This window comes from Canis lupus, chromosome 36 (assembly GCF_011100685.1).
Source record: "Canis lupus familiaris isolate Mischka breed German Shepherd chromosome 36, alternate assembly UU_Cfam_GSD_1.0, whole genome shotgun sequence".
Lineage (NCBI taxonomy): Eukaryota > Metazoa > Chordata > Mammalia > Carnivora > Canidae > Canis > Canis lupus.
The window spans coordinates 22,531,484-22,553,059 of record NC_049257.1 but is presented as its reverse complement, the minus strand read 5'-3'; the positions used below and the strand labels follow the sequence as shown (position 1 = coordinate 22,553,059).

The 21,576-nt window shown below is 41.0% G+C and overlaps 1 protein-coding gene across 1 annotated transcript in view; it reads left to right on the top strand.

Annotated features, from left to right (window-relative positions):
- The window catches only part of TTN (titin), a 273,898-nt gene that overhangs the window by 199,881 nt on the left and 52,441 nt on the right, over positions 1–21,576 (top strand). Inside the window, 35 exon segments of the mRNA XM_038584970.1 lie at positions 100–399; positions 492–809; positions 1,745–2,041; positions 2,151–2,450; positions 2,539–2,853; positions 2,937–3,085; positions 3,407–3,557; positions 3,647–3,928; positions 5,485–5,787; positions 6,268–6,570; positions 6,671–6,952; positions 7,055–7,354; positions 7,448–7,750; positions 7,845–8,153; positions 8,269–8,550; positions 8,671–8,970; positions 9,057–9,350; positions 9,455–11,214; positions 11,216–12,422; positions 12,742–13,062; positions 13,163–13,447; positions 13,545–13,844; positions 14,158–14,460; positions 14,705–14,980; positions 15,083–15,382; positions 15,477–15,779; positions 15,935–16,234; positions 17,134–17,421; positions 17,778–18,074; positions 18,165–18,467; positions 18,566–18,871; positions 19,748–20,035; positions 20,129–20,419; positions 20,510–20,797; positions 20,973–21,560. Coding sequence (XP_038440898.1) covers positions 100–399; positions 492–809; positions 1,745–2,041; positions 2,151–2,450; positions 2,539–2,853; positions 2,937–3,085; positions 3,407–3,557; positions 3,647–3,928; positions 5,485–5,787; positions 6,268–6,570; positions 6,671–6,952; positions 7,055–7,354; positions 7,448–7,750; positions 7,845–8,153; positions 8,269–8,550; positions 8,671–8,970; positions 9,057–9,350; positions 9,455–11,214; positions 11,216–12,422; positions 12,742–13,062; positions 13,163–13,447; positions 13,545–13,844; positions 14,158–14,460; positions 14,705–14,980; positions 15,083–15,382; positions 15,477–15,779; positions 15,935–16,234; positions 17,134–17,421; positions 17,778–18,074; positions 18,165–18,467; positions 18,566–18,871; positions 19,748–20,035; positions 20,129–20,419; positions 20,510–20,797; positions 20,973–21,560 — 12,792 coding nt within the window.

Below are 21,576 nucleotides of genomic sequence, written 5' to 3'. Positions count from 1 at the left end.
AATCTTTAAAAAATAAAATAAAATAAAAGTGACCATAGAATAAGAACCAATTACTTTAAACAAAGTGACATTCCTTATATTGTGATTTGCATCCAACAGATGTACCAGGGCCGCCCAAAGATCTGAAAGTCAGTGACATCACAAGGGGTAGTTGCAGACTCACATGGAAGATGCCAGATGATGATGGAGGAGACAGGATCAAGGGCTATGTTATAGAGAAAAAGACTATTGATGGAAAAGCCTGGACTAAAGTCAATCCAAACTGTGGAAGCACCTCATTTGTGGTTCCTGATCTCATCTCTGAACAGCAATATTTCTTCCGGGTGCGTGCAGAAAACCGTTTTGGTATTGGTCCACCCGTAGAAACCATTCAGAGGACCACGGCCAGAGATCCAATATGTAAGTGTCTTCATCTGAGATTAAAATAGTTTCTCAAATTTGAACTATATAATTTTAAACAATACCTAATACTTCTTTTCCTATTTTTAAAGATCCTCCTGACCCCCCTATTAAACTCAAGATCGGTCTCATAACAAAGAACACAGTACACCTATCATGGAAACCCCCAAAGAATGATGGGGGCTCCCCTGTCACCCACTATATTGTTGAGTGCCTTGCATGGGACCCGACTGGGACAAAGAAAGAAGCGTGGAAACAGTGCAACAAGCGTGACGTAGAAGAACTGGAATTTACTGTTGAAGACCTCATAGAGGGTGGGGAATACGAATTCAGGGTCAAGGCTGTCAATGCTGCAGGAGTCAGCAAACCTTCAGCCACTGTTGGCCCCGTGACTGTCAAAGACCAGACGTGTAAGTACCAACATATTAACAGAGATGGTCCCCTTTATGAGTGCCTTCGTACAAATTTAATATTAGCCCAAAATAAAAAGAGAAATATCTGTATGTCAGGAGGCTACTGTGAGTTGAGCATATTAACCACTCATTCCTTCAACTTCTGCAGAATTAACACATTTCCTTACATGTGACCTTTCCCTTATTTGGAAGAGATGCTGTTTGGAATTTCCTCACTGTAATTTTCCGCATGATCCTCAGAAAGGGGAAGAGAGTAAACAGTTATTTGCTCAGCAACTGCTGAGACCCATTTATCTTCACAATCAAGTTTCCTTTTCTCTATTTAAGGAAAAGATACATCCGTTTTAATAGATAAACATGAATAGGCAAATATGGTAATAATTCTTCCTCCGTGATTGTTACCATCCCTACTGCTGTGTGTGTGTTCGGATCGTTCTTCTAAAATCTGGAGGGGGTTGTAATCACTACCCTCTTTGCATATTCTTCTACTAGATTCATGGAAAATTGCTTTGCCTCTACTAGCAGTTATATTTCTTAAAAAAGGGAGTCCCTCTCAGAATAAAAATAGTAAGTCCTCTCATAACTCTGCATATTTAAGGGAATATGCATACATATTAAAGGGACTATCATGAAAGAATTCCTAAGCCTAAGCTACTATAATCTCCACTTCTCTCTGCCCCCTTTTCAGGATCTACACTCATAGTAACACCAGGTGAGAGAGAGGCAATAGCTGATACATAGCCACGTGTAGGTCCACTAAAGCATGATGACTACATGTACCTGCTCTCCAAGCTGGTATAAATCAGTTGAAGTCAAATCCATTCTTCATATTGGGCTACACAGCCTGCCTATAGGAGATGCAAATAGCTTTGTAGGTGCTATAAATTCTACTTTCTGTCCCTAGTGACCACCATTTTTTTTTAATAATCTAGGCCCACCTTCAATTGAGCTAAAAGAATTCATGGAGGTTGAAGAAGGAACAGATGTTAACATTGTGGCCAAAATTAAGGGTATGCCATTCCCGACACTCACCTGGTTTAAAGCGCCTCCAAGGAAGCCTGATAAGAAAGAACCTGTTGTCTATGACACCCACGTCAACAAACTGGTAGTGGATGATACCTGCACGTTAGTTATTCCACAGTCTCGCAGGAGTGACACTGGCTTATATACCATCACAGCTGTGAATAATCTGGGAACGGCATCGAAGGAGATGAGACTGAATGTCCTCGGTAAACACAGCATGGCTTTCTAAAACTACATGTCTCTCTGTTCCTAAATATACTATTTGGCTTTAAAATCATCCTTCTAATTTTTTTTCCCTTTCTTCAACCATTTTAGGTCGTCCTGGCCCTCCAGTGGGACCAATAAAGTTTGAAAATATTTCAGCAGATCAAATGACATTATCTTGGCTTCCACCTCTAGATGATGGTGGGTCTAAGATTACAAACTATGTAATTGAGAAGAGAGAAGCTAACAGGAAGACATGGGTGCATGTCTCCAGTGAACCTAAAGAGTGCACGTACACAATTCCCAAATTGCTAGAAGGCCATGAATATGTATTCCGAATCATGGCCCAGAATAAATTTGGTGTTGGGGAGCCTCTTGACAGTGAACCTGAAACAGCAAGAAACCTATTCTGTAAGTAGGGCGTGTTTTACGTATAAAATCACTCTTATCTGTTGTTTTTCATAATTTCTTATAAATCAACATGATTTCTTTTTCATAGCTGTCCCTGGACCACCAGATAAACCCACAGTTAGCAGTGTGACTCGCAACTCCATGACTGTCAACTGGGAAGAGCCAGAATATGATGGAGGCTCTCCTGTAACAGGATACTGGCTAGAAATGAAAGACACCACTTCAAAGAGATGGAAGAGAGTTAACCGAGATCCTATCAAAGCCATGACTTTGGGTGTTTCTTATAAGGTGACGGGTCTTATTGAAGGCTCTGATTATCAATTCCGTGTGTATGCAATCAACGCTGCTGGTGTGGGTCCAGCAAGTCTGCCATCAGACCCAGTGACTGCTAGGGATCCAATTGGTAAGCCATGAAACCATTTCTTCCCCACCCCCCAAAGTGCCATGGAGAAGTCAAGAATACTAATATATACTGGTTCTTTCCAGCCCCTCCTGGTCCTCCAATTCCCAAAGTCACGGACTGGACTAAATCATCTGTGGATTTAGAGTGGTCTCCGCCACTGAAAGATGGTGGATCCAAAGTAACTGGATACATTGTTGAATATAAAGAAGAAGGAAAAGAAGAATGGGAACAGGTGACTAACACTTGGCATTCTGGAAATATATTATGAATAAACTAAAAGTGTAGCAGTTATTCTGAATCCCATTAATTTCTATTTGTATTTTTTATTAAGAAATGAGAAAAAAGCAGAAATTTAATCAAAAGTTATATTGTCATTAGTAAAATACAGTTCCTGGCAAGACATTTCATTCAGGGTTTCCCTGTAATATCTGATCCCCAAAACTTAAATTGGCAACAATTTTCCCGAAGTAGTTAAATATGCTGTTGGCTATACTTCAGAAAGCCATTAAAATAAGAAGCTACAAAGAACTGAATGCATGTGATCCTTCTCTAGGGTAAAGATAAAGAAGTGAGAGGAACAAAGCTTGTTGTGACAGGGTTAAAAGAAGGAGCTTTCTACAAATTCAGAGTTAGAGCAGTCAACATTGCTGGCATTGGAGAACCTGGAGAAGTGACAGATGTCATTGAAATGAAGGACAGAATTGGTAATTATTTACACTTCTATTATTTTATCAACATTTGTGTTTTGGATTGGCCGTGAAAATCACATCTGTAATTTTCAATTGTGTTCCAGTGTCACCTGACCTTCAGCTAGATGCCAGTGTCAGAGACAGAATTGTGGTCCATGCTGGAGGGGTGATCCGGATCATCGCCTATGTGTCCGGAAAACCTCCTCCAACTGTCACCTGGAACATGAATGAGAGAGCTTTACCTCAGGAAGCTACCATTGAGACCACAGCCATTAGCTCCTCCATGGTCATCAAGAATTGCCAGAGGAGCCACCAAGGGGTCTATTCTCTTCTCGCCAAGAATGCAGGAGGAGAAAGAAAGAAGACAATTATCGTTGATGTATTAGGTAAATACCTTTAATTTGTCCATGCAGCTTTTAAAAATAACATTTTTACTTCATCTACAAGCAAAGCTATGTTATAATAAAACTATTACAAATATTTTGGAAAATAAGAAAAATCATCCACAATCCCACTGACCACTATTTGCATTTAAAAATATTTCCTCCTGGGTTTTTTGTCCTATACATATTTTATATTGTTGTACTCCTATACAGTTTTTTTATGTTGCCTTTTTATATGACATTAAAAAGTCATGTTTTTATGCTATATAAAAACAGTTCTTTATAACAAGTTTTTATATTGCCTTTTATATAACATGCCACCATAAGCACTTACTATGTTTTATATAGTTTTCTTGAAACTTTCCTGCAAATGTACGTGAATACCTAATCATTTGCTAAGATTGATCAATTCTTATTTGCTAATTTTCATAATAAGGCAAAAATCTCTGTGAAGGGTTTCAGTATTCTAATTGAAATAGTCACATTCAGTTATAAATATTGCATTTCTAGTCACTGAATACAGAGGTAAACTCTGCAAGGCTTTTTCATGCCTCTTGATGGCTGCTCTATTCCAGTGATTTGCTCAAAAAGTAAAGCCAGCCCACTCAGATTTTTCTCTCAGCACATCTCTAAGCCCAACCATACTCCAAACAAGGAGTTGTTATGTGAAAATAACTGGTTCTCTATTGAACATAACTATAATGCTATATAAATTTGTTATGTTTTCATTAAAATGAAAATGGCATGAGGAAAAAGATCTCATTGAGCCAACAGTCCCACAAGCTTTTAGGTTACTTTCAAGCTTCTTTTTTTTTTTTTTTTTTTTTTAATTTTTTTTTTTTAACTTTTATTTATTTATGATAGTCACAGAGAGAGAGAGAGAGGCAGAGACACAGGCAGAGGGAGAAGCAGGCTCCATGCACTGGGAGCCCGACGTGGGATTCGATCCCGGGTCTCCAGGATCGTGCCCCGGGCCAAAGGCAGGCGCCAAACCGCTGCGCCACCCAGGGATCCCTACTTTCAAGCTTCTAAACACACTTTGTTTTAACTTAAGAATCGGTACACTTTCAAGGTTAAATGCTAACCCTCCCAAAGTTCCCTCTGAGATTTGGGAACCCCTGTGCTGCTTATTGATTCGCTAGTCACCTAGAAAAACTCTCTCCCCCTGTCCCTTCTGGAGAGTAAACTAGACACAAAAAGTAGCCATGCCACCCCTCACCCCTTGTCCTGTCTCCTCCTTCCAGCAGCCCCCTCCTATCTGATTTACAAATTACAAAAAAAAAAAAAACCACCTATATACGTAAATGTATAAATATACACGTTAATTATACATACACACATTACTACTCCTTTAGCTTCTACTAAAGCAGTGGCAAACAGTAATTATTATAAACATACTTCATTTAAAAACATGGTTGAATATAGATGACGATGGGGAGAAAAAAACAGACACAAAATCTTATATTTTTGTCTCATTTTTAAAAACAGAGGGTAACAAATATTGAGCCCTGTTATTCATTGAAAACAAACAACTAGAAATTGTTTCTTCTTATTTCCAGATGTGCCAGGTCCTGTTGGAATACCATTCCAGGCTCACAACCTAACCAATGACTCCTGCAAACTGACATGGTTTTCTCCAGAAGATGATGGAGGCTCTCCAATCACCAATTATGTCATTGAAAAGCGCGAATCTGACCGCAGAGCATGGACCCCTGTGACATATACAGTTACCCGACAAAATGCTACTGTCCAGGGTCTCATTCAAGGGAAAGCCTACTTTTTCCGAATTGCAGCAGAAAATAGTGTTGGCATAGGCCCATTTACTGAGACACCAACTGCACTCGTAATCAGAGATCCAATAAGTAAGTGCAAGTTGAAACAATTTCATCATTTAATAAAAGAGTATGGTGACAAAATAGGTGCATAGATGCCAAACGTTTCATTCCTTTGACAAGCATTCAGTAGACAAATGCTCAATACCTGATGTTGGTAGTATTTGAATGTGATTGTGAAAGACATTATGGGAATATAGGATTTTTCAAATCCTTCCATATATACTACACATTTTTAAGTTCCCACTCAATGGCATAAATATGACATATTTTCCTAACTCTAAAACTACTAACTCTGGAGAACTTAAATTATTTGGCCTCAACGAACCTCTATTTGCTTATCTATCAGAAATTAGACTAAGTTCTATGATGAGAGCCTTCTACTACTTATCAAAGCAAATAATTTAATGTTTAAGTGCAATCTTCAAAAAGTATCATTCACTATTTATTATCATGTACTACTTTTTAACATGATACTTTTTTCATTGTAATTCTGTATTTTACTTGCAGCTGTACCAGAGCGTCCTGAAGACCTGGAAGTCAAAGAAGTTACTAAAGATTCCGTTACTTTGACTTGGAACCCTCCTAAATATGATGGTGGATCAGAAATTATTAACTATGTCCTAGAAAGCCGTCTCATTGGAACTGAGAAGTTCCACAAAGTTACAAAGGACAACTTGCTTAGCAGGAAATACACTGTTAAAGGCTTGAAAGAAGGTGATACCTATGAGTACCGTGTCAGCGCCGTGAATATTGTTGGACAAGGCAAACCATCGTTTTGTACCAAGCCAATCACTTGCAAGGATGACCTGGGTATGTGGCTGATGCAATTCATACTTTGAAAACTTGTACGCTTATAGATTTACCATAAGACACGAGTAAAACTGACTTGCCTTTATAATTAAAATTTTAGCTCCTCCAACGCTTGACCTCGACTTCAGAGACAAGATCACGATTCGGGTTGGTGAAGCTTTTGCCCTCACTGGCCGTTACTCAGGCAAACCAAAACCAAAAGTTTCTTGGTTCAAAGATGAAGCTGACGTGCTAGAAGATGATCGCACTCACATAAAGACCACTCCAACGACACTTGCCCTGGAGAAGATCAAGGCCAAACGTTCAGATTCTGGCAAATACTGTGTGGTTGTGGAGAACACTACAGGCTCTAGGAAAGGTTTCTGTCAAGTCAATGTTGTTGGTAAGTATCATTTAGCAAAAAGAATAGATACTCCGTTCTTTCCAAAGCAGAAGTGGAAATAACATCTTGGGCTGTGATTTTTTTTTTTTTTTTTTTCTGCAGACCGTCCTGGACCACCAGTAGGACCGGTTATTTTTGATGAAGTGACCAAAGATTACATGGTTATCTCTTGGAAGCCACCTTTAGATGATGGAGGCAGTGAAATTACCAATTACATTATTGAGAAGAAGGAGGTGGGCAAAGACATTTGGATGCCTGTGACATCTGCAAGTGCTAAAACAACATGCAAAGTTTCTAAACTTCTTGAAGGAAAGGATTATATTTTCCGGATCCATGCTGAAAATCTGTATGGAATAAGTGATCCTCTGGTGTCTGATTCAATGAAAGCGAGAGATCGTTTCAGTATGCATTACATTTCTTTTTAGTGATTCAGTGTTTAATGTCGTTCATAGGAAAAATTACATTTCTAACACACTCTACTAATGTTTGTTGTAGGGGTTCCTGATGCACCTGACCAGCCAATTGTTACCGAAGTTACCAAAGACTCTGCATTAGTAACCTGGAACAAACCAAATGATGGAGGAAAGCCCATCACAAACTACATCCTGGAAAAGAGGGAAACTATGTCTAAACGATGGGCTAGAGTTACCAGAGAGCCCATCCATCCATACACTAAGTTCAGGGTTCCTGATCTTCTAGAAGGGTGTCAATATGAATTCCGGGTTTCTGCAGAAAATGAAATCGGTATTGGAGATCCCAGCCCTCCATCCAAGCCAGTCTTTGCTAAAGATCCAATTGGTAAAATATTAAAGCATTCATTCAGTTTTCACATTATCCAACTTTATTTTCGGCTATATTCTAACTCCTTTTTGTTTCTTCTTTTATTACATAGCTAAACCAAGTCCACCCGTCAATCCTGAAGCAATTGATACAACATGTAATTCAGTTGATCTAACTTGGCAGCCACCACGTCATGATGGTGGGAGCAAGATTCTGGGTTATATTGTTGAGTACCAGAAAGTTGGAGATGAAGAGTGGAAGAGAGCCAATCACACTCCCGAGTCATGTCCTGAAACTAAATATAAAGTCACTGGCCTTCGGGATGGTCAGACCTATAAGTTCAGAGTAATGGCAGTCAACGAAGCGGGTGAATCGGATCCAGCTCATGTTCCCGAGCCAGTGCTCGTAAAAGACAGACTTGGTGAGTAAAATCTTCTCAGCTGTAATAGCGAAAAAGATAGGTGTCTCATTGTGTAAGCTACATTGTAAAATACATTAACAAATCAAATCTGAAAGCACTATTTGCTTTATTCTAGAACCCCCTGAGTTGATTCTTGATGCCAACATGGCAAGAGAACAACACATAAGGGTTGGTGACACTCTAAGACTTAGTGCCGTCATCAAAGGCGTGCCATTCCCGAAAGTAACTTGGAAAAAAGGAGACAGAGAGGCTCCAACTAAAGCAAGAATTGATGTTACTCCGGTTGGTAGCAAGCTTGAAATTCGTAATGCTGCCCATGAAGATGGTGGAATTTATTCTTTAACTGTGGAGAATCCAGCTGGCTCGAAAACTGTCTCAGTGAAAGTACTCGTGCTAGGTACAAACTTTCATACTTATTTTTAATATGTTATTACATGAAATACATAAGTTTTGATACATTTTGAGCTGTTACCTGGATTAAATGACTTATTATAACTTCATTATTTAACACTTTCAGATAAGCCGGGGCCACCTAGAGATCTGGAAGTCAGTGAAATTAGGAAAGATTCTTGTTACCTTACTTGGAAGGAACCACTAGATGATGGTGGTTCTGTTATTACAAATTATGTGGTTGAGAGGAGAGATGTTGCCAGTGCCCAGTGGTCACCTCTTTCAACTACTTCGAAGAAAAAGAGTCACTTAGCTAAACACCTTAATGAAGGCAATCAATATCTCTTCCGAGTAGCTGCCGAAAACCAGTACGGACGTGGTCCTTTTGTTGAAACACCCAAACCCATCAAGGCTCTGGATCCTCTACGTAAGTTGCTTTCTCTGGATACAAAAGTTTTCTCTGACAGTCTTTGAGAATATTATTCATTTATCATAACTTCTTCTTTTGAAAAGATCCCCCAGGGCCACCCAAAGACTTACACCATGTAGATGTCGACAAGACTGAAGTCTCCCTTGTTTGGAATAAGCCCGATCGTGATGGTGGCTCCCCGATCACTGGCTATTTGGTGGAATACCAAGAAGAGGGCACCGAAGACTGGATTAAGTTCAAGACTGTGACAAACTTAGAGTGTGTTGTTACTGGACTGCAACAAGGAAAGACCTATAGATTCCGTGTAAAAGCTGAAAATATTGTGGGTCTTGGTCTCCCTGACACAACTATCCCAATAGAATGTCAAGAAAAGCTAGGTAACTTTTGGACTGGCGTTTTTATTCCTTTTTTAAAGTCATGTTGGGAATGTTCAGATTGTGGAAAACCAAAAATCTAATTTTATCTCATGTTCACTTTCCAGTGCCTCCGTCTGTGGAGCTGGATGTGAAATTGATTGAAGGCCTCGTGGTAAAAGCTGGAACCACTGTCAGGTTCCCTGCCATCATAAGAGGTGTACCCGTTCCCACTGCAAAGTGGACAACTGATGGCACTGAGATTAAAACAGATGAACACTACACAGTTGAAACGGACAGCTTCTCATCAGTGCTTACCATTAAGAACTGCTTACGGAGAGATACTGGGGAATATCAAATCACAGTTTCCAATGCAGCTGGCAGCAAAACAGTAGCGGTACATCTTACTGTTCTTGATGTTCCTGGTCCACCAACAGGCCCTATTAATATTCTGGATGTTACCCCTGAGTACATGACTATCTCGTGGCAGCCACCTAAGGATGACGGGGGAAGCCCTGTGATAAATTATATTGTTGAGAAACAAGACACAAGGAAAGACACATGGGGTGTTGTTTCATCAGGAAGCAGTAAGACAAAGCTGAAAATTCCACATCTGCAAAAAGGCTGCGAATATATTTTCCGAGTCAGAGCAGAGAATAAGATGGGTGTTGGTCCTCCCCTTGACTCCACGCCTACTGTTGCTAAACATAAGTTCAGTCCTCCATCTCCTCCTGGGAAGCCGGTAGTTACTGACATTACTGAAAACGCTGCAACGGTGTCTTGGACTCTGCCAAAGTCTGATGGTGGCAGTCCAATAACTGGTTACTATGTGGAGCGTCGAGAAATAACTGGCAAATGGGTGAGAGTCAACAAAACACCTATTGCTGACCTGAAGTTTAGAGTGACTGGACTGTATGAGGGAAACACATATGAATTTAGGGTTTTTGCTGAAAATCTTGCAGGACTAAGCAATCCATCCCCAAGTTCTGACCCAATAAAAGCTTGCCGGCCCATCAAACCACCCGGACCACCTATTAATCCTAAACTGAAAGACAAGACCAAAGAAACAGCTGACTTGGTGTGGACAAAGCCTCTCAGTGATGGTGGCAGCCCCATTCTAGGCTACGTAGTGGAATGTCAGAAGCCTGGTACCACACAGTGGAATAGGATTAATAAAGATGAACTCATTAGGCAGTGTGCCTTTAGGGTACCTGGACTAATTGAAGGAAATGAGTACAGATTCCGTATAAAAGCAGCTAATATTGTGGGGGAGGGAGAGCCAAGAGAACTAGCAGAATCTGTGATTGCAAAAGACATCCTTCATCCTCCAGAAGTAGAACTTGATGTTACTTGTCGTGATGTTATTACCGTTAGGGTGGGCCAAACTATCCGCATTCTTGCTCGAGTCAGAGGCAGACCTGATCCAGACATAACTTGGTCCAAGGAAGGCAAAGTATTGGTCCGAGAAAAGCGGGTTGACATAATTCAAGACCTACCTCGTGTTGAGTTACAAATTAAAGAAGCTGTTAGAGCTGATCATGGCAAATATATTATCTCAGCTAAGAATAGCAGTGGGCATGCCCAAGGTTTCACCATTGTTAATGTTCTTGACAGACCTGGGCCTTGCCAGAACTTAAGGGTTAGCAATGTTACCAAAGAGAACTGCACAATTTCTTGGGAAAACCCACTAGATAATGGTGGCTCAGAAATAACAAATTTCATAGTGGAATATCGCAAACCAAACCAGAAAGGCTGGTCAATTGTTGCCTCAGATGCCACTAAGCGATTAATTAAGGCCAACCTCTTAGCCAACAATGAATACTATTTCCGAGTTTGTGCAGAGAATAAAGTAGGTGTTGGACCAACCATTGAAACGAAAACTCCAATTCCTGGCCATTAACCCTATTGATAGGCCAGGTGAGCCTGAAAACCTTCACATCGCGGATAAAGGAAAGACGTTTGTCTATCTCAAGTGGCGGCGGCCCGATTATGATGGTGGTAGCCCAAATCTGTCCTATCATGTTGAGAGGAGGCTGAAGGGCTCTGATGACTGGGAAAGAGTGCATAAAGGAAGCATTAAAGAAACCCATTACATGGTTGACAAATGTGTTGAAAACCAGATTTATGAGTTCAGAGTGCAAACAAAGAATGAAGGTGGGGAAAGTGACTGGGTGAAGACAGAGGAAGTTGTTGTGAAGGAAGACCTACAGAAACCAGTACTTGATCTGAAGTTAAGCGGTGTGCTAACAGTCAAAGCAGGGGACACCATTAGACTGGAGGCAGGTGTTAGAGGCAAACCATTCCCAGAAGTTTTATGGACCAAAGACAAAGACGCGACAGACTTAACAAGATCACCAAGGGTCAAGATTGATACCAGCGCTGATTCATCCAAATTCTCTCTTACTAAAGCAAAGCGAAGCGATGGTGGTAAATACGTGATTACAGCGACTAACACGGCTGGCAGTTTTGTGGCCTATGCCACTGTCAATGTTTTAGATAAGCCTGGTCCTGTAAGAAATCTGAAAATTACAGATGTGTCCAGTGATCGGTGTACTATTCGCTGGGATCCACCAGAGGATGATGGTGGCTGTGAAATCCAAAATTATATTCTAGAGAAATGTGAGAGTAAGAGAATGGTTTGGTCCACCTATTCTGCTAATGTCTTAACTCCTGGTACTACAGTAACACGTCTCATAGAAGGAAATGAATATATTTTCAGAGTCCGTGCAGAAAATAAAATAGGCACAGGGCCTCCAACAGAAAGTAAACCGGTCATTGCAAAAACCAAATATGACAGACCTGGTCGCCCGGATCCTCCAGAAGTCACCAAAGTAAGCAAAGAAGAGATGACTGTGGTTTGGAATCCACCTGAATATGATGGTGGAAAATCCATCACAGGATACTTTTTGGAGAAAAAGGAAAGGCATTCAACACGATGGGTCCCTGTTAACAAGAGTGCGATCCCTGAGAGACGTCTCAAAGTACAGAACCTCCTCCCAGGACATGAATATCAGTTCCGTGTCAAGGCAGAAAATGAAATTGGAATCGGAGAACCAAGCTTGCCCTCAAGGCCAGTGGTGGCAAAAGACCCCATAGGTATGATGTTCTTGCTTTTTCTGATATCACACCAAATCTTAATCTCAAAAACAGAGGTATTAGATAAATAAGTTAAATCCATGACATTGAAACTTTACCTTAGCAGGTATTTTTCTACATAGATCTTTTACCAAATCACCTAAGATGTACAAACAATGGTAGATTCTAATTTTATGAAGGAAAATAAGGATTCAGTGATGGAGAAATTGAATGTCCTATCTTTGATTAACTGAGAGTGGACTACATAAAACTACACATTGGAATATCACTAGTAGGAGTTAACGACCGGTAAATTCATTCTTACGTAATTTATTTTCAGAACCACCTGGTCCACCAACCAATCTCAAAGTGGTTGACACAACCAAAAGTTCCATAACTCTTGGATGGGGAAAACCAGTGTATGATGGAGGTGCACCAATAATTGGTTATGTTGTGGAAATGAGACCAAAACGAGAAGATACATCACCTGACGAAGGCTGGAAAAGGTGTAATGCTGCAGCACAACTTGTTCGCATGGAGTTCACTGTTACCAGCTTGGATGAAAACCAGGAATATGAGTTCAGGGTGTGTGCCCAAAACCAAGCTGGCATTGGGCGCCCTGCAGAACTAAAGGATGCTATTAAACCTAAAGAAATCCTAGGTGAGACCCTATTTTATCATGGGACTCATTCACTCTACACTTCTCACATGACTCTCTCATGTTCTGAAAAGTCAACTAATGGTTTTCATGTCATTTGCAGAACCTCCTGAGATTGATTTGGATGCCAGCATGAGGAAACTGGTCACAGTGAGAGCAGGATGCCCTATTCGACTATTTGCCATAGTGAGAGGACGACCAGCTCCTAAAGTCACATGGCGAAGAGTGGGTATTGACAACGTGGTCAGAAAAGGACAAGTTGATCTGGTTGACACCATGGCCTTCCTTGTCATCCCCAATTCTACCCGTGATGACTCAGGAAAATATTCCTTGACGCTTGTGAACCCAGCAGGAGAAAAGGCCGTGTTTGTGAATGTCAGAGTATTAGGTGGGTGACTAATGAGTTCCTTCTTCTCCTTCAAAAACACATTAGTTAATAATAAGGCCAAGGAGACACATGTATCTGATGGTGTGGCTCTTCACAGATACTCCTGGACCTGTGACTGATTTAAAAGTTTCGGATGTCACAAAAACCTCATGCCACATTTCCTGGGCCCCTCCTGAGAATGATGGTGGGAGCCAAGTGACACATTATATCGTGGAGAAGCGTGAAGCAGAGAGAAAGACGTGGTCGACCGTTAACCCAGAAGTCAAGAAAACGAGCTGCCAAGTCACCAATCTCGTCCCTGGGAACGAGTACTACTTCAGAGTAACTGCTGTCAATGAGTATGGCCCTGGTGTGCCAGCAGATGTCCCCAAACCAGTGCTTGCATCAGATCCTCTGTGTAAGTTCTATCCGTTTTCCTCCTCTTAACTCCAGTCTCCTACTTTAGCAAGGTCAAGATACGGACACATTTTAATCTACCACACCAAAAGGGCTTTAATTTGTAGAGACCCAAACAGTACAAATGAATATCTAACTGACTCATTAAAGACTTTTTAAATCTGCCCCATCCTGTTACTATTCACTTTCACCACACTGAGCTACAGTTTCCACATGCTTCAAAGCAAGTGGCATACTCAAACATTTTGGTGTAGTAACAAAGGGATTTGATTAGTTTACCTGGACAGTTCTTCAAAATCACATTTTTCTTCTAGGTGAGCCGGATCCTCCAAGGAAACTAGAAGTTACTGAAATGACAAAGAACAGTGCTACGTTAGCCTGGTTACCTCCCCTGCGTGATGGAGGTGCTAAAATCGATGGCTACATCATAAGTTACAGAGAAGAGGAACAGCCTGCAGATCGCTGGACAGAGTACTCAGTGGTAAAAGATCTCAGCCTGGTCGTCACTGGCCTAAAGGAAGGAAAGAAGTATAAATTTAGAGTAGCGGCCAGAAATGCTGTTGGAGTCAGTTTGCCAAGAGAAGCTGAAGGAGTATATGAGGCCAAAGAACAGCTGTGTAAGTGGCCACTGTCTCATTGTAACACGTGATAAAAGTTTTTCTTTTGACATAGAGACTGAACACTCATATTCTCTATTTGGTTCAATCTTACTCTTTAAAAAAAAATATTAGCTGTAATGCAAAGATTAATTCCAACCTACTGATGGGTTGCCACCTACCGTTTAAGAAACACTAGTATAGGTCTCCACCAGAGGAAATTTCACCTCCCCTCAAACGTAATGAATTTTCATTTTGCTTTTAGTGCCTCCAAAGATCCTTATGCCAGAGCAAATTACTATTAAGGCTGGGAAGAAACTCCGAGTTGAAGCCCACGTGTATGGAAAGCCCCATCCAGTCTGTAAATGGAAAAAAGGAGAAGATGACGTCGTCACTTCCAGCCACCTGGCAGTGCACAAAGCAGACACTTCTTCAATCCTGATCATTAAAGATGTTACTAGGAAAGATAGTGGTTACTACAGCCTCACTGCAGAGAACAGTTCCGGGACAGACACTCAAAAAATCAAAATTATCGTCATGGGTAGGTTAAACATTAGACAAATGGCTATCTAAATATGAAGATCAGAAGCATTTTTTCCTCTCAAATCCCTGTTCTTATGTTTCTTTCTCTTGGTTTATGCAGATGCTCCTGGGCCCCCTCAGCCTCCATTTGACATTTCTGACATAGACGCTGATGCTTGCTCCCTGTCATGGCACATCCCTCTGGAGGATGGAGGCAGTAACATCACCAATTACATAGTAGAGAAATGTGACGTGAGCCGAGGTGATTGGGTGACAGCTCTAGCTTCGGTGACAAAAACTTCCTGCAGGATTGGAAAACTGATCCCAGGCCAGGAGTATATCTTCCGAGTCCGTGCTGAAAATCGATTTGGCATTTCAGAGCCTCTCACATCTCCAAAGATGCTAGCTAAGTTCCCATTTGGTAAGGTTTCTTTCAGGGAGAAAAAAAAAATTGTTTTCTTTCCAGTCTGTTACTTACGAAAAACACCTGACATTTCCTTTGACTTCCTCCCCAGGTGTTCCTAGTGAACCAAAGAATGCACGAGTCACTAAAGTCAACAAAGACTGCATATTTGTGGCATGGGACAGACCAGACAGCGATGGAGGGAGTCCCATTACCGGTTATCTGATTGAACGCAAAGAAAGAAACAGTTTGCTCTGGGTGAAAGCTAATGATACTCCTGTCCGGTCACTGGAATATCCTTGTGCCGGCCTTGTAGAAGGTCTTGAGTATTCATTCAGAATCTATGCACTAAACAAAGCTGGATCCAGCCCACCCAGCAAGCCAACAGAATACGTAACCGCAAGAATGCCAGTTGGTAAGTAATTTGTGTTAGCGCTTGTTATGGGAGCATATTTAAATCTTAGAGTCTTTGAAGATTATTCTAAATATTTCTGGGTTATAATGTGAAATATGGAAGTTCGTACCTTCTGCTGTTAAGATAAATGCTGAAAATACCTCTTCTGGTTTTAGATCCTCCTGGAAAGCCTGAAGTTATCGATATTTCCAAGAATACTGTGTCCCTCATCTGGGCTCGTCCAAAACACGATGGAGGCAGCAAAATTATTGGCTATTTTGTAGAAGCTTGCAAACTTCCTGGTGATAAGTGGGTACGGTGCAACACCTCACCTCACCAGATTCCCCAGGAGGAGTACACAGTCACTGGCTTAGAGGAAAATGCTCAGTATCAGTTTAGAGCAATTGCCAAGACCGCAGTAAACATTAGCCAGCCCTCTGAACCTTCTGATCCAGTGACCATCCAGGCAGAAAATGGTAAGATTCTGTTGAGTCTTATAAGCAAAGGTGGAAAGTACTTATAATGTATATTCTTCCTAATTTAATTTTTTTTTAATTTTTATTTATTTATGATAGTCACAGAGAGAGAGAGAGAGAGGCAGAGACACAGGCAGAGGGAGAAGCAGGCTCCATGCACCGGGAGCCTGATGTGGGATTCGATCCCGGGTCTCCAGGATCGCGCCCTGGGCCAAAGACAGGCGCTAAACCGCTGCGCCACCCAGGGATCCCTTCTTCCTAATTTAAATATACATCACGGGGGTGGGGGGAGTGGTAACCAAGTCAAACGATAGGTACTTTGTATACAGACAACTAAAGATTATGATTATGGAGAATCTTACTGACATGTTAAACTAAAAAAATAGGCACAAAAACTAAGAGGACTATATAATTTCAACTATACATGGGCACAGAGAGGTGACAAGGAAATGTAGCAAATGATAATAGTGAAAATTTAAGGATGTTGGAATTACAGAAGATATTTATTTTTTCTTTATATTTTTAGCATTATCAAACTTCTACATTAAACCTATATTATTTTAAGATTTTATTTATTGAGAAAGAGAGAGAGGAAGAGCACAAGTGGGGGAAGGGGAGAGAGAGAGAGAATCTCAAGCAGGCTCCTCCCTGAGCATGGAGCCTGATGCTGTGCTTGATGTCATGACCCCAAGATCACAACCTGAGCTGAAATCAAGAGTCAGCTGCTTAACTGACTAAAATCACCCAGGCACCCCTAAATATATTATTTTATAATAAATGTTATTTGTAAAAATCTCATCTTGAAAGAGACTGAGCATTATGAATTTCCTACTTTTATTAATAAGAATGATACAATGTCGCTTTGCTTAAATTAAAATCCTTATCTTCTCTCTTTCCAGTTCCTCCCAGGATAGACCTGAGTGTGGCTATGAAATCTTTGCTTACCGTGAAAGCTGGGACTAATGTTTGCCTGGATGCTACTGTTTTTGGTAAACCAATGCCAACAGTCTCTTGGAAGAAGGAGGGCACACTCCTGAAACCATCAGAAGGCATAAAGATGGCCATGCAGCGGAACCTGTGCACCCTGGAGCTGTTCAGCGTGAACAGAAAGGACTCAGGCGACTATACCATTACTGCCGAAAATTCAAGCGGCTCCAAATCAGCCACAATTAAGCTTAAAGTGTTAGGTAACTAAAGTGCTTATTTAGAATTTGATGTTCTACTTTGGTTAATGTGATGTAATAGAATTTACAAAATCCTATGTGAGAAAAGATACATACCCTGATGTATCTTTTGTAATGAGAGACTTATTCTCATCACAGGGCAATGGCATTTTAGAGCTGAAAAGAGCATTAGAAGTCCAGTTACAAAGCTTACATATAAGGAAATTAAGACTCTGAAAAACTATGTACCTTTGAAGGTCATATAGGAACTTAATGATAATAGAAAGACTGCAGCCAGGTCTCCAGACCTCCAATCTACTCATTCCCCATTTCACATGTGTTAGTGAAAGACTTCACTTGCCTTTCTTATTCTCTCTCAGATAAACCAGGTCCTCCAGCATCTGTTAAAATCAACAAAATGTATGCAGATCGTGCAATGCTTTCTTGGGAACCTCCTCTTGAAGACGGAGGCTCAGAAATCACCAACTATATTATTGACAAACGTGAAACAAGCAGACCCAACTGGGCACAGGTCTCGGCGACTGTGCCCATCACCAGCTGCAGCGTGGAGAAACTTATAGAGGGCCATGAGTATCAGTTCCGAATTTGTGCTGAGAATAAATATGGAGTGGGGGATCCAATCTTCACGGAACCAGCAGTTGCTAAGAACCCATATGGTAGGAATGTTTTCCTCTAGTTTTTCATTTTATTTTTTTTAAAGGTTACCTGTTAGAAGGGCATATTAACTTTTCGATCAATCTCTGCAGACCCACCCGGGCGCTGCGATCCTCCTGTTATTAGCAACATAACCAAAGATCACATGACAGTCAGCTGGAAACCACCAGCAGATGATGGCGGCTCACCTATCACTGGCTACTTGGTAGAAAAGAGAGAAACCCATGCAGTTAACTGGACTAAAGTCAACAGGAAACCTGTTATAGAAAGAACAATAAAAGCAACAGGTCTCCAAGAAGGCACCGAATACGAGTTCCGAGTTACAGCTATAAATAAGGCTGGACCAGGGAAACCCAGTGATGCATCCAAAGCTGCTTATGCCCAGGACCCTCTGTGTAAGTTTTCGTGAAAGAGTCCCATTTCTTATGTAATAATCAACCCTGAACAACCACCAATGAGATTTTAATGACATTTTTCGGTTACTTCTCCTCAGATCCTCCTGGCCCACCAGCTTTTCCCAAAGTATACGATACCACCCGCAGCTCTGTGAGTCTATCGTGGGGCAAGCCAGCCTATGACGGTGGTAGCCCTATCATTGGTTACCTTGTCGAAGTAAAACGAGCTGACTCTGATAACTGGGTGAGGTGCAATTTACCACAGAAGCTACAGAAAACCCGCTTCGAGGTTACTGGCCTAATGGAAAACACAGAATATCAGTTCCGTGTGTATGCTGTTAATAAGATTGGATACAGCGACCCCAGTGATGTGCCAGACAAACACTGTCCCAAGGACATCTTAAGTAAGTGTCTATGACCACGAGAAATAGAGTTTTTCTCATTGGTCATATAATAAAAGGCAGGACAGAAGTCCCTTATGTAGATTTGTTTATTTATGAGCATTAGAGTTGGCAGCTCTCAGAGTACATTGTAGGAGAGCTGGGTTGGTACTTTAAGGTATTGTATACGGACCAAATGGAATGCAGGCTTATCTGCGGCTCTGAAAAGCCTTTCATGCTTGCATGAGAACTCGTGTCTTCAAAAGAATATGGAATATAGGAATTTAAGTCTGAAAATAAAGAGGTTTTGTTTTTTTTTTAAACTAACGTAGTGAGCTACTTGGCATTCTAATGGGTTTTTTTTTTCCTCTTCTAATCCACCCCTCTCTTCATAAGTATGTAATTGTAGGCTCTCCATCCTAATTTCCCTTCTCATCATTTCTTCTATTTGCTTATTTCCCATAACCATTTCTTCTTTTATTTTGAATTATTTGGTATTATACTTCACCCCCTATGTATTATTCTTCCCATGATGAAATAAAGAAAGAGAGAATATAGAGCAGAGAGTCTTTACTGGATCTAGAAAAGAAAAACAAGAATGAAAGAGAGCCAAGAATCAATTATCTACATTTAACATACAGAGTTTGAGAGTGTGGAAGGTTCGTGAGAAGAGGAAGAGAGGAGGTACAGATCCTTCAGGGAAAAGTTGTTCTAGCCTGTAGGAGAAGTAGAATGTTGGAAGATGGATAGAGTACTGAAATAGTTGACAAAAGTTTTGAGGATCATACTAAGAATTTTTTAAAGACCAAGAAATCAGTTCTGGAAAAGAACCTTACTTCAGGAGTGATGAGGCTAGTCCTTGGAAATACACCTGACCATTAAATTATTAACTTTGAACAGTTCCACCTGAGGGAGAACTCGATGCTGATTTGAGGAAAACACTCATACTACGTGCCGGAGTTACAATGAGACTGTATGTACCAGTAAAAGGACGTCCACCTCCAAAGATAACTTGGTCTAAGCCAAATGTCAATCTAAGAGAAAGGATTGGACTTGACATAAAATCAACAGACTTTGACACTTTCTTGCGCTGTGAAAATGTGAACAAATATGATGCAGGAAAATATATCTTGACTCTGGAGAACAGCTGTGGTAAAAAGGAATACACCATCGTAGTGAAAGTGCTTGGTAAGTCTATTTGAAGAAAACAATCGTATGTTAAAAATGTAGGTCTGTGTATTTTTTATATATTCATTTCTCATTTACCCACGATTTGTCCAGATACTCCTGGGCCACCTGTCAATGTCACTGTTAAGGAAATATCCAAAGACTCTGCTTATGTTACCTGGGATCCTCCCATTATTGATGGCGGAAGTCCCATCATAAACTATGTGGTAGAAAAACGTGATGCAGAGAGGAAGTCCTGGTCTACGGTGACAACTGAGTGCTCAAAAACAAGCTTCAGAGTGTCCAACTTGGAGGAGGGAAAATCCTACTTCTTCAGGGTGTTTGCTGAAAATGAGTATGGCATTGGTGATCCTGGTGAAACACGTGATGCCGTCAAAGCTTCCGGTAAGCAAATGAGCTACTACCCCATCATTTTGAGTGACCTCTTACCTTGGTTTTCTGAGGCTTACACTTACCATTTCTCCTTTGCTTTAGAAACTCCTGGACCAGTTGTGGACCTGAAAGTGATATCCGTAACTAAGTCGTCCTGTAACATTGGCTGGAAAAAGCCTCGCAGTGATGGTGGAAGTCGAATTATTGGATATGTAGTGGATTTCCTGACTGAGGATAATAAGTGGCAACGTGTTATGAAATCATTAAGCTTACAGTACTCCGCAAAAGATTTGACTGAAGGCAAGGAATATACCTTCAGAGTGAGTGCTGAGAATGAAAATGGAGAAGGAACCCCAAGTGAAATCACTGCTGTGGCAAAGGATGATATTGGTAAGTCGTTAGCCACGCATCTTTATAAATTTCCTTTTATTGTCATCAAAAATGCACTCTTGAGCCCACTCACTGGCTTCTATTTTAAAGAAATCCTTTTAAAAATTTTAATGATCTAAAGAAATTGATTATCTGGTCTGAAAAATGAGAATAATTCATCTGTGCTATTTAACAGTGGCTCCTGACCTTGACTTAAAGGACATACCTGATTTGTGCTACTTGGCTAAAGAAAACAGCAACTTCCGTCTTAAGATCCCCATAAAGGGCAAGCCAGCTCCATCAGTATCCTGGAAGAAAGGGGAAGATCCTCTAGCAACTGACACAAGAGTCAGTGTCGAGTCCACTGCCGTTAACACAACTCTTGTGGTACACGACTGCCAAAAATCTGATGCTGGGAAATACACAATCACGCTGAAGAATGTTGCCGGCACCAAGGAAGGAACTCTCTCTATAAAAGTTGTTGGCAAGCCTGGCATCCCCACAGGACCGATCAAATTTGAAGAAGTCACAGCAGAAGCCATAACCTTAAAGTGGGGTCCTCCAAAGGATGATGGAGGTTCTGAGATCACCAACTATATCCTAGAGAAGAGAGATTCTGTAAACAACAAGTGGGTGACGTGTGCCTCAGCTGTCCAGAAAACCACCTTCAGAGTAACCAGACTTCACGAGGGCATGGAATATACCTTCAGGGTCAGTGCCGAAAATAAATATGGTGTAGGAGAAGGCCTGAAATCAGACCCAGTTGTTGCTAAACATCCATTTGGTAAGTATCCCAGAGT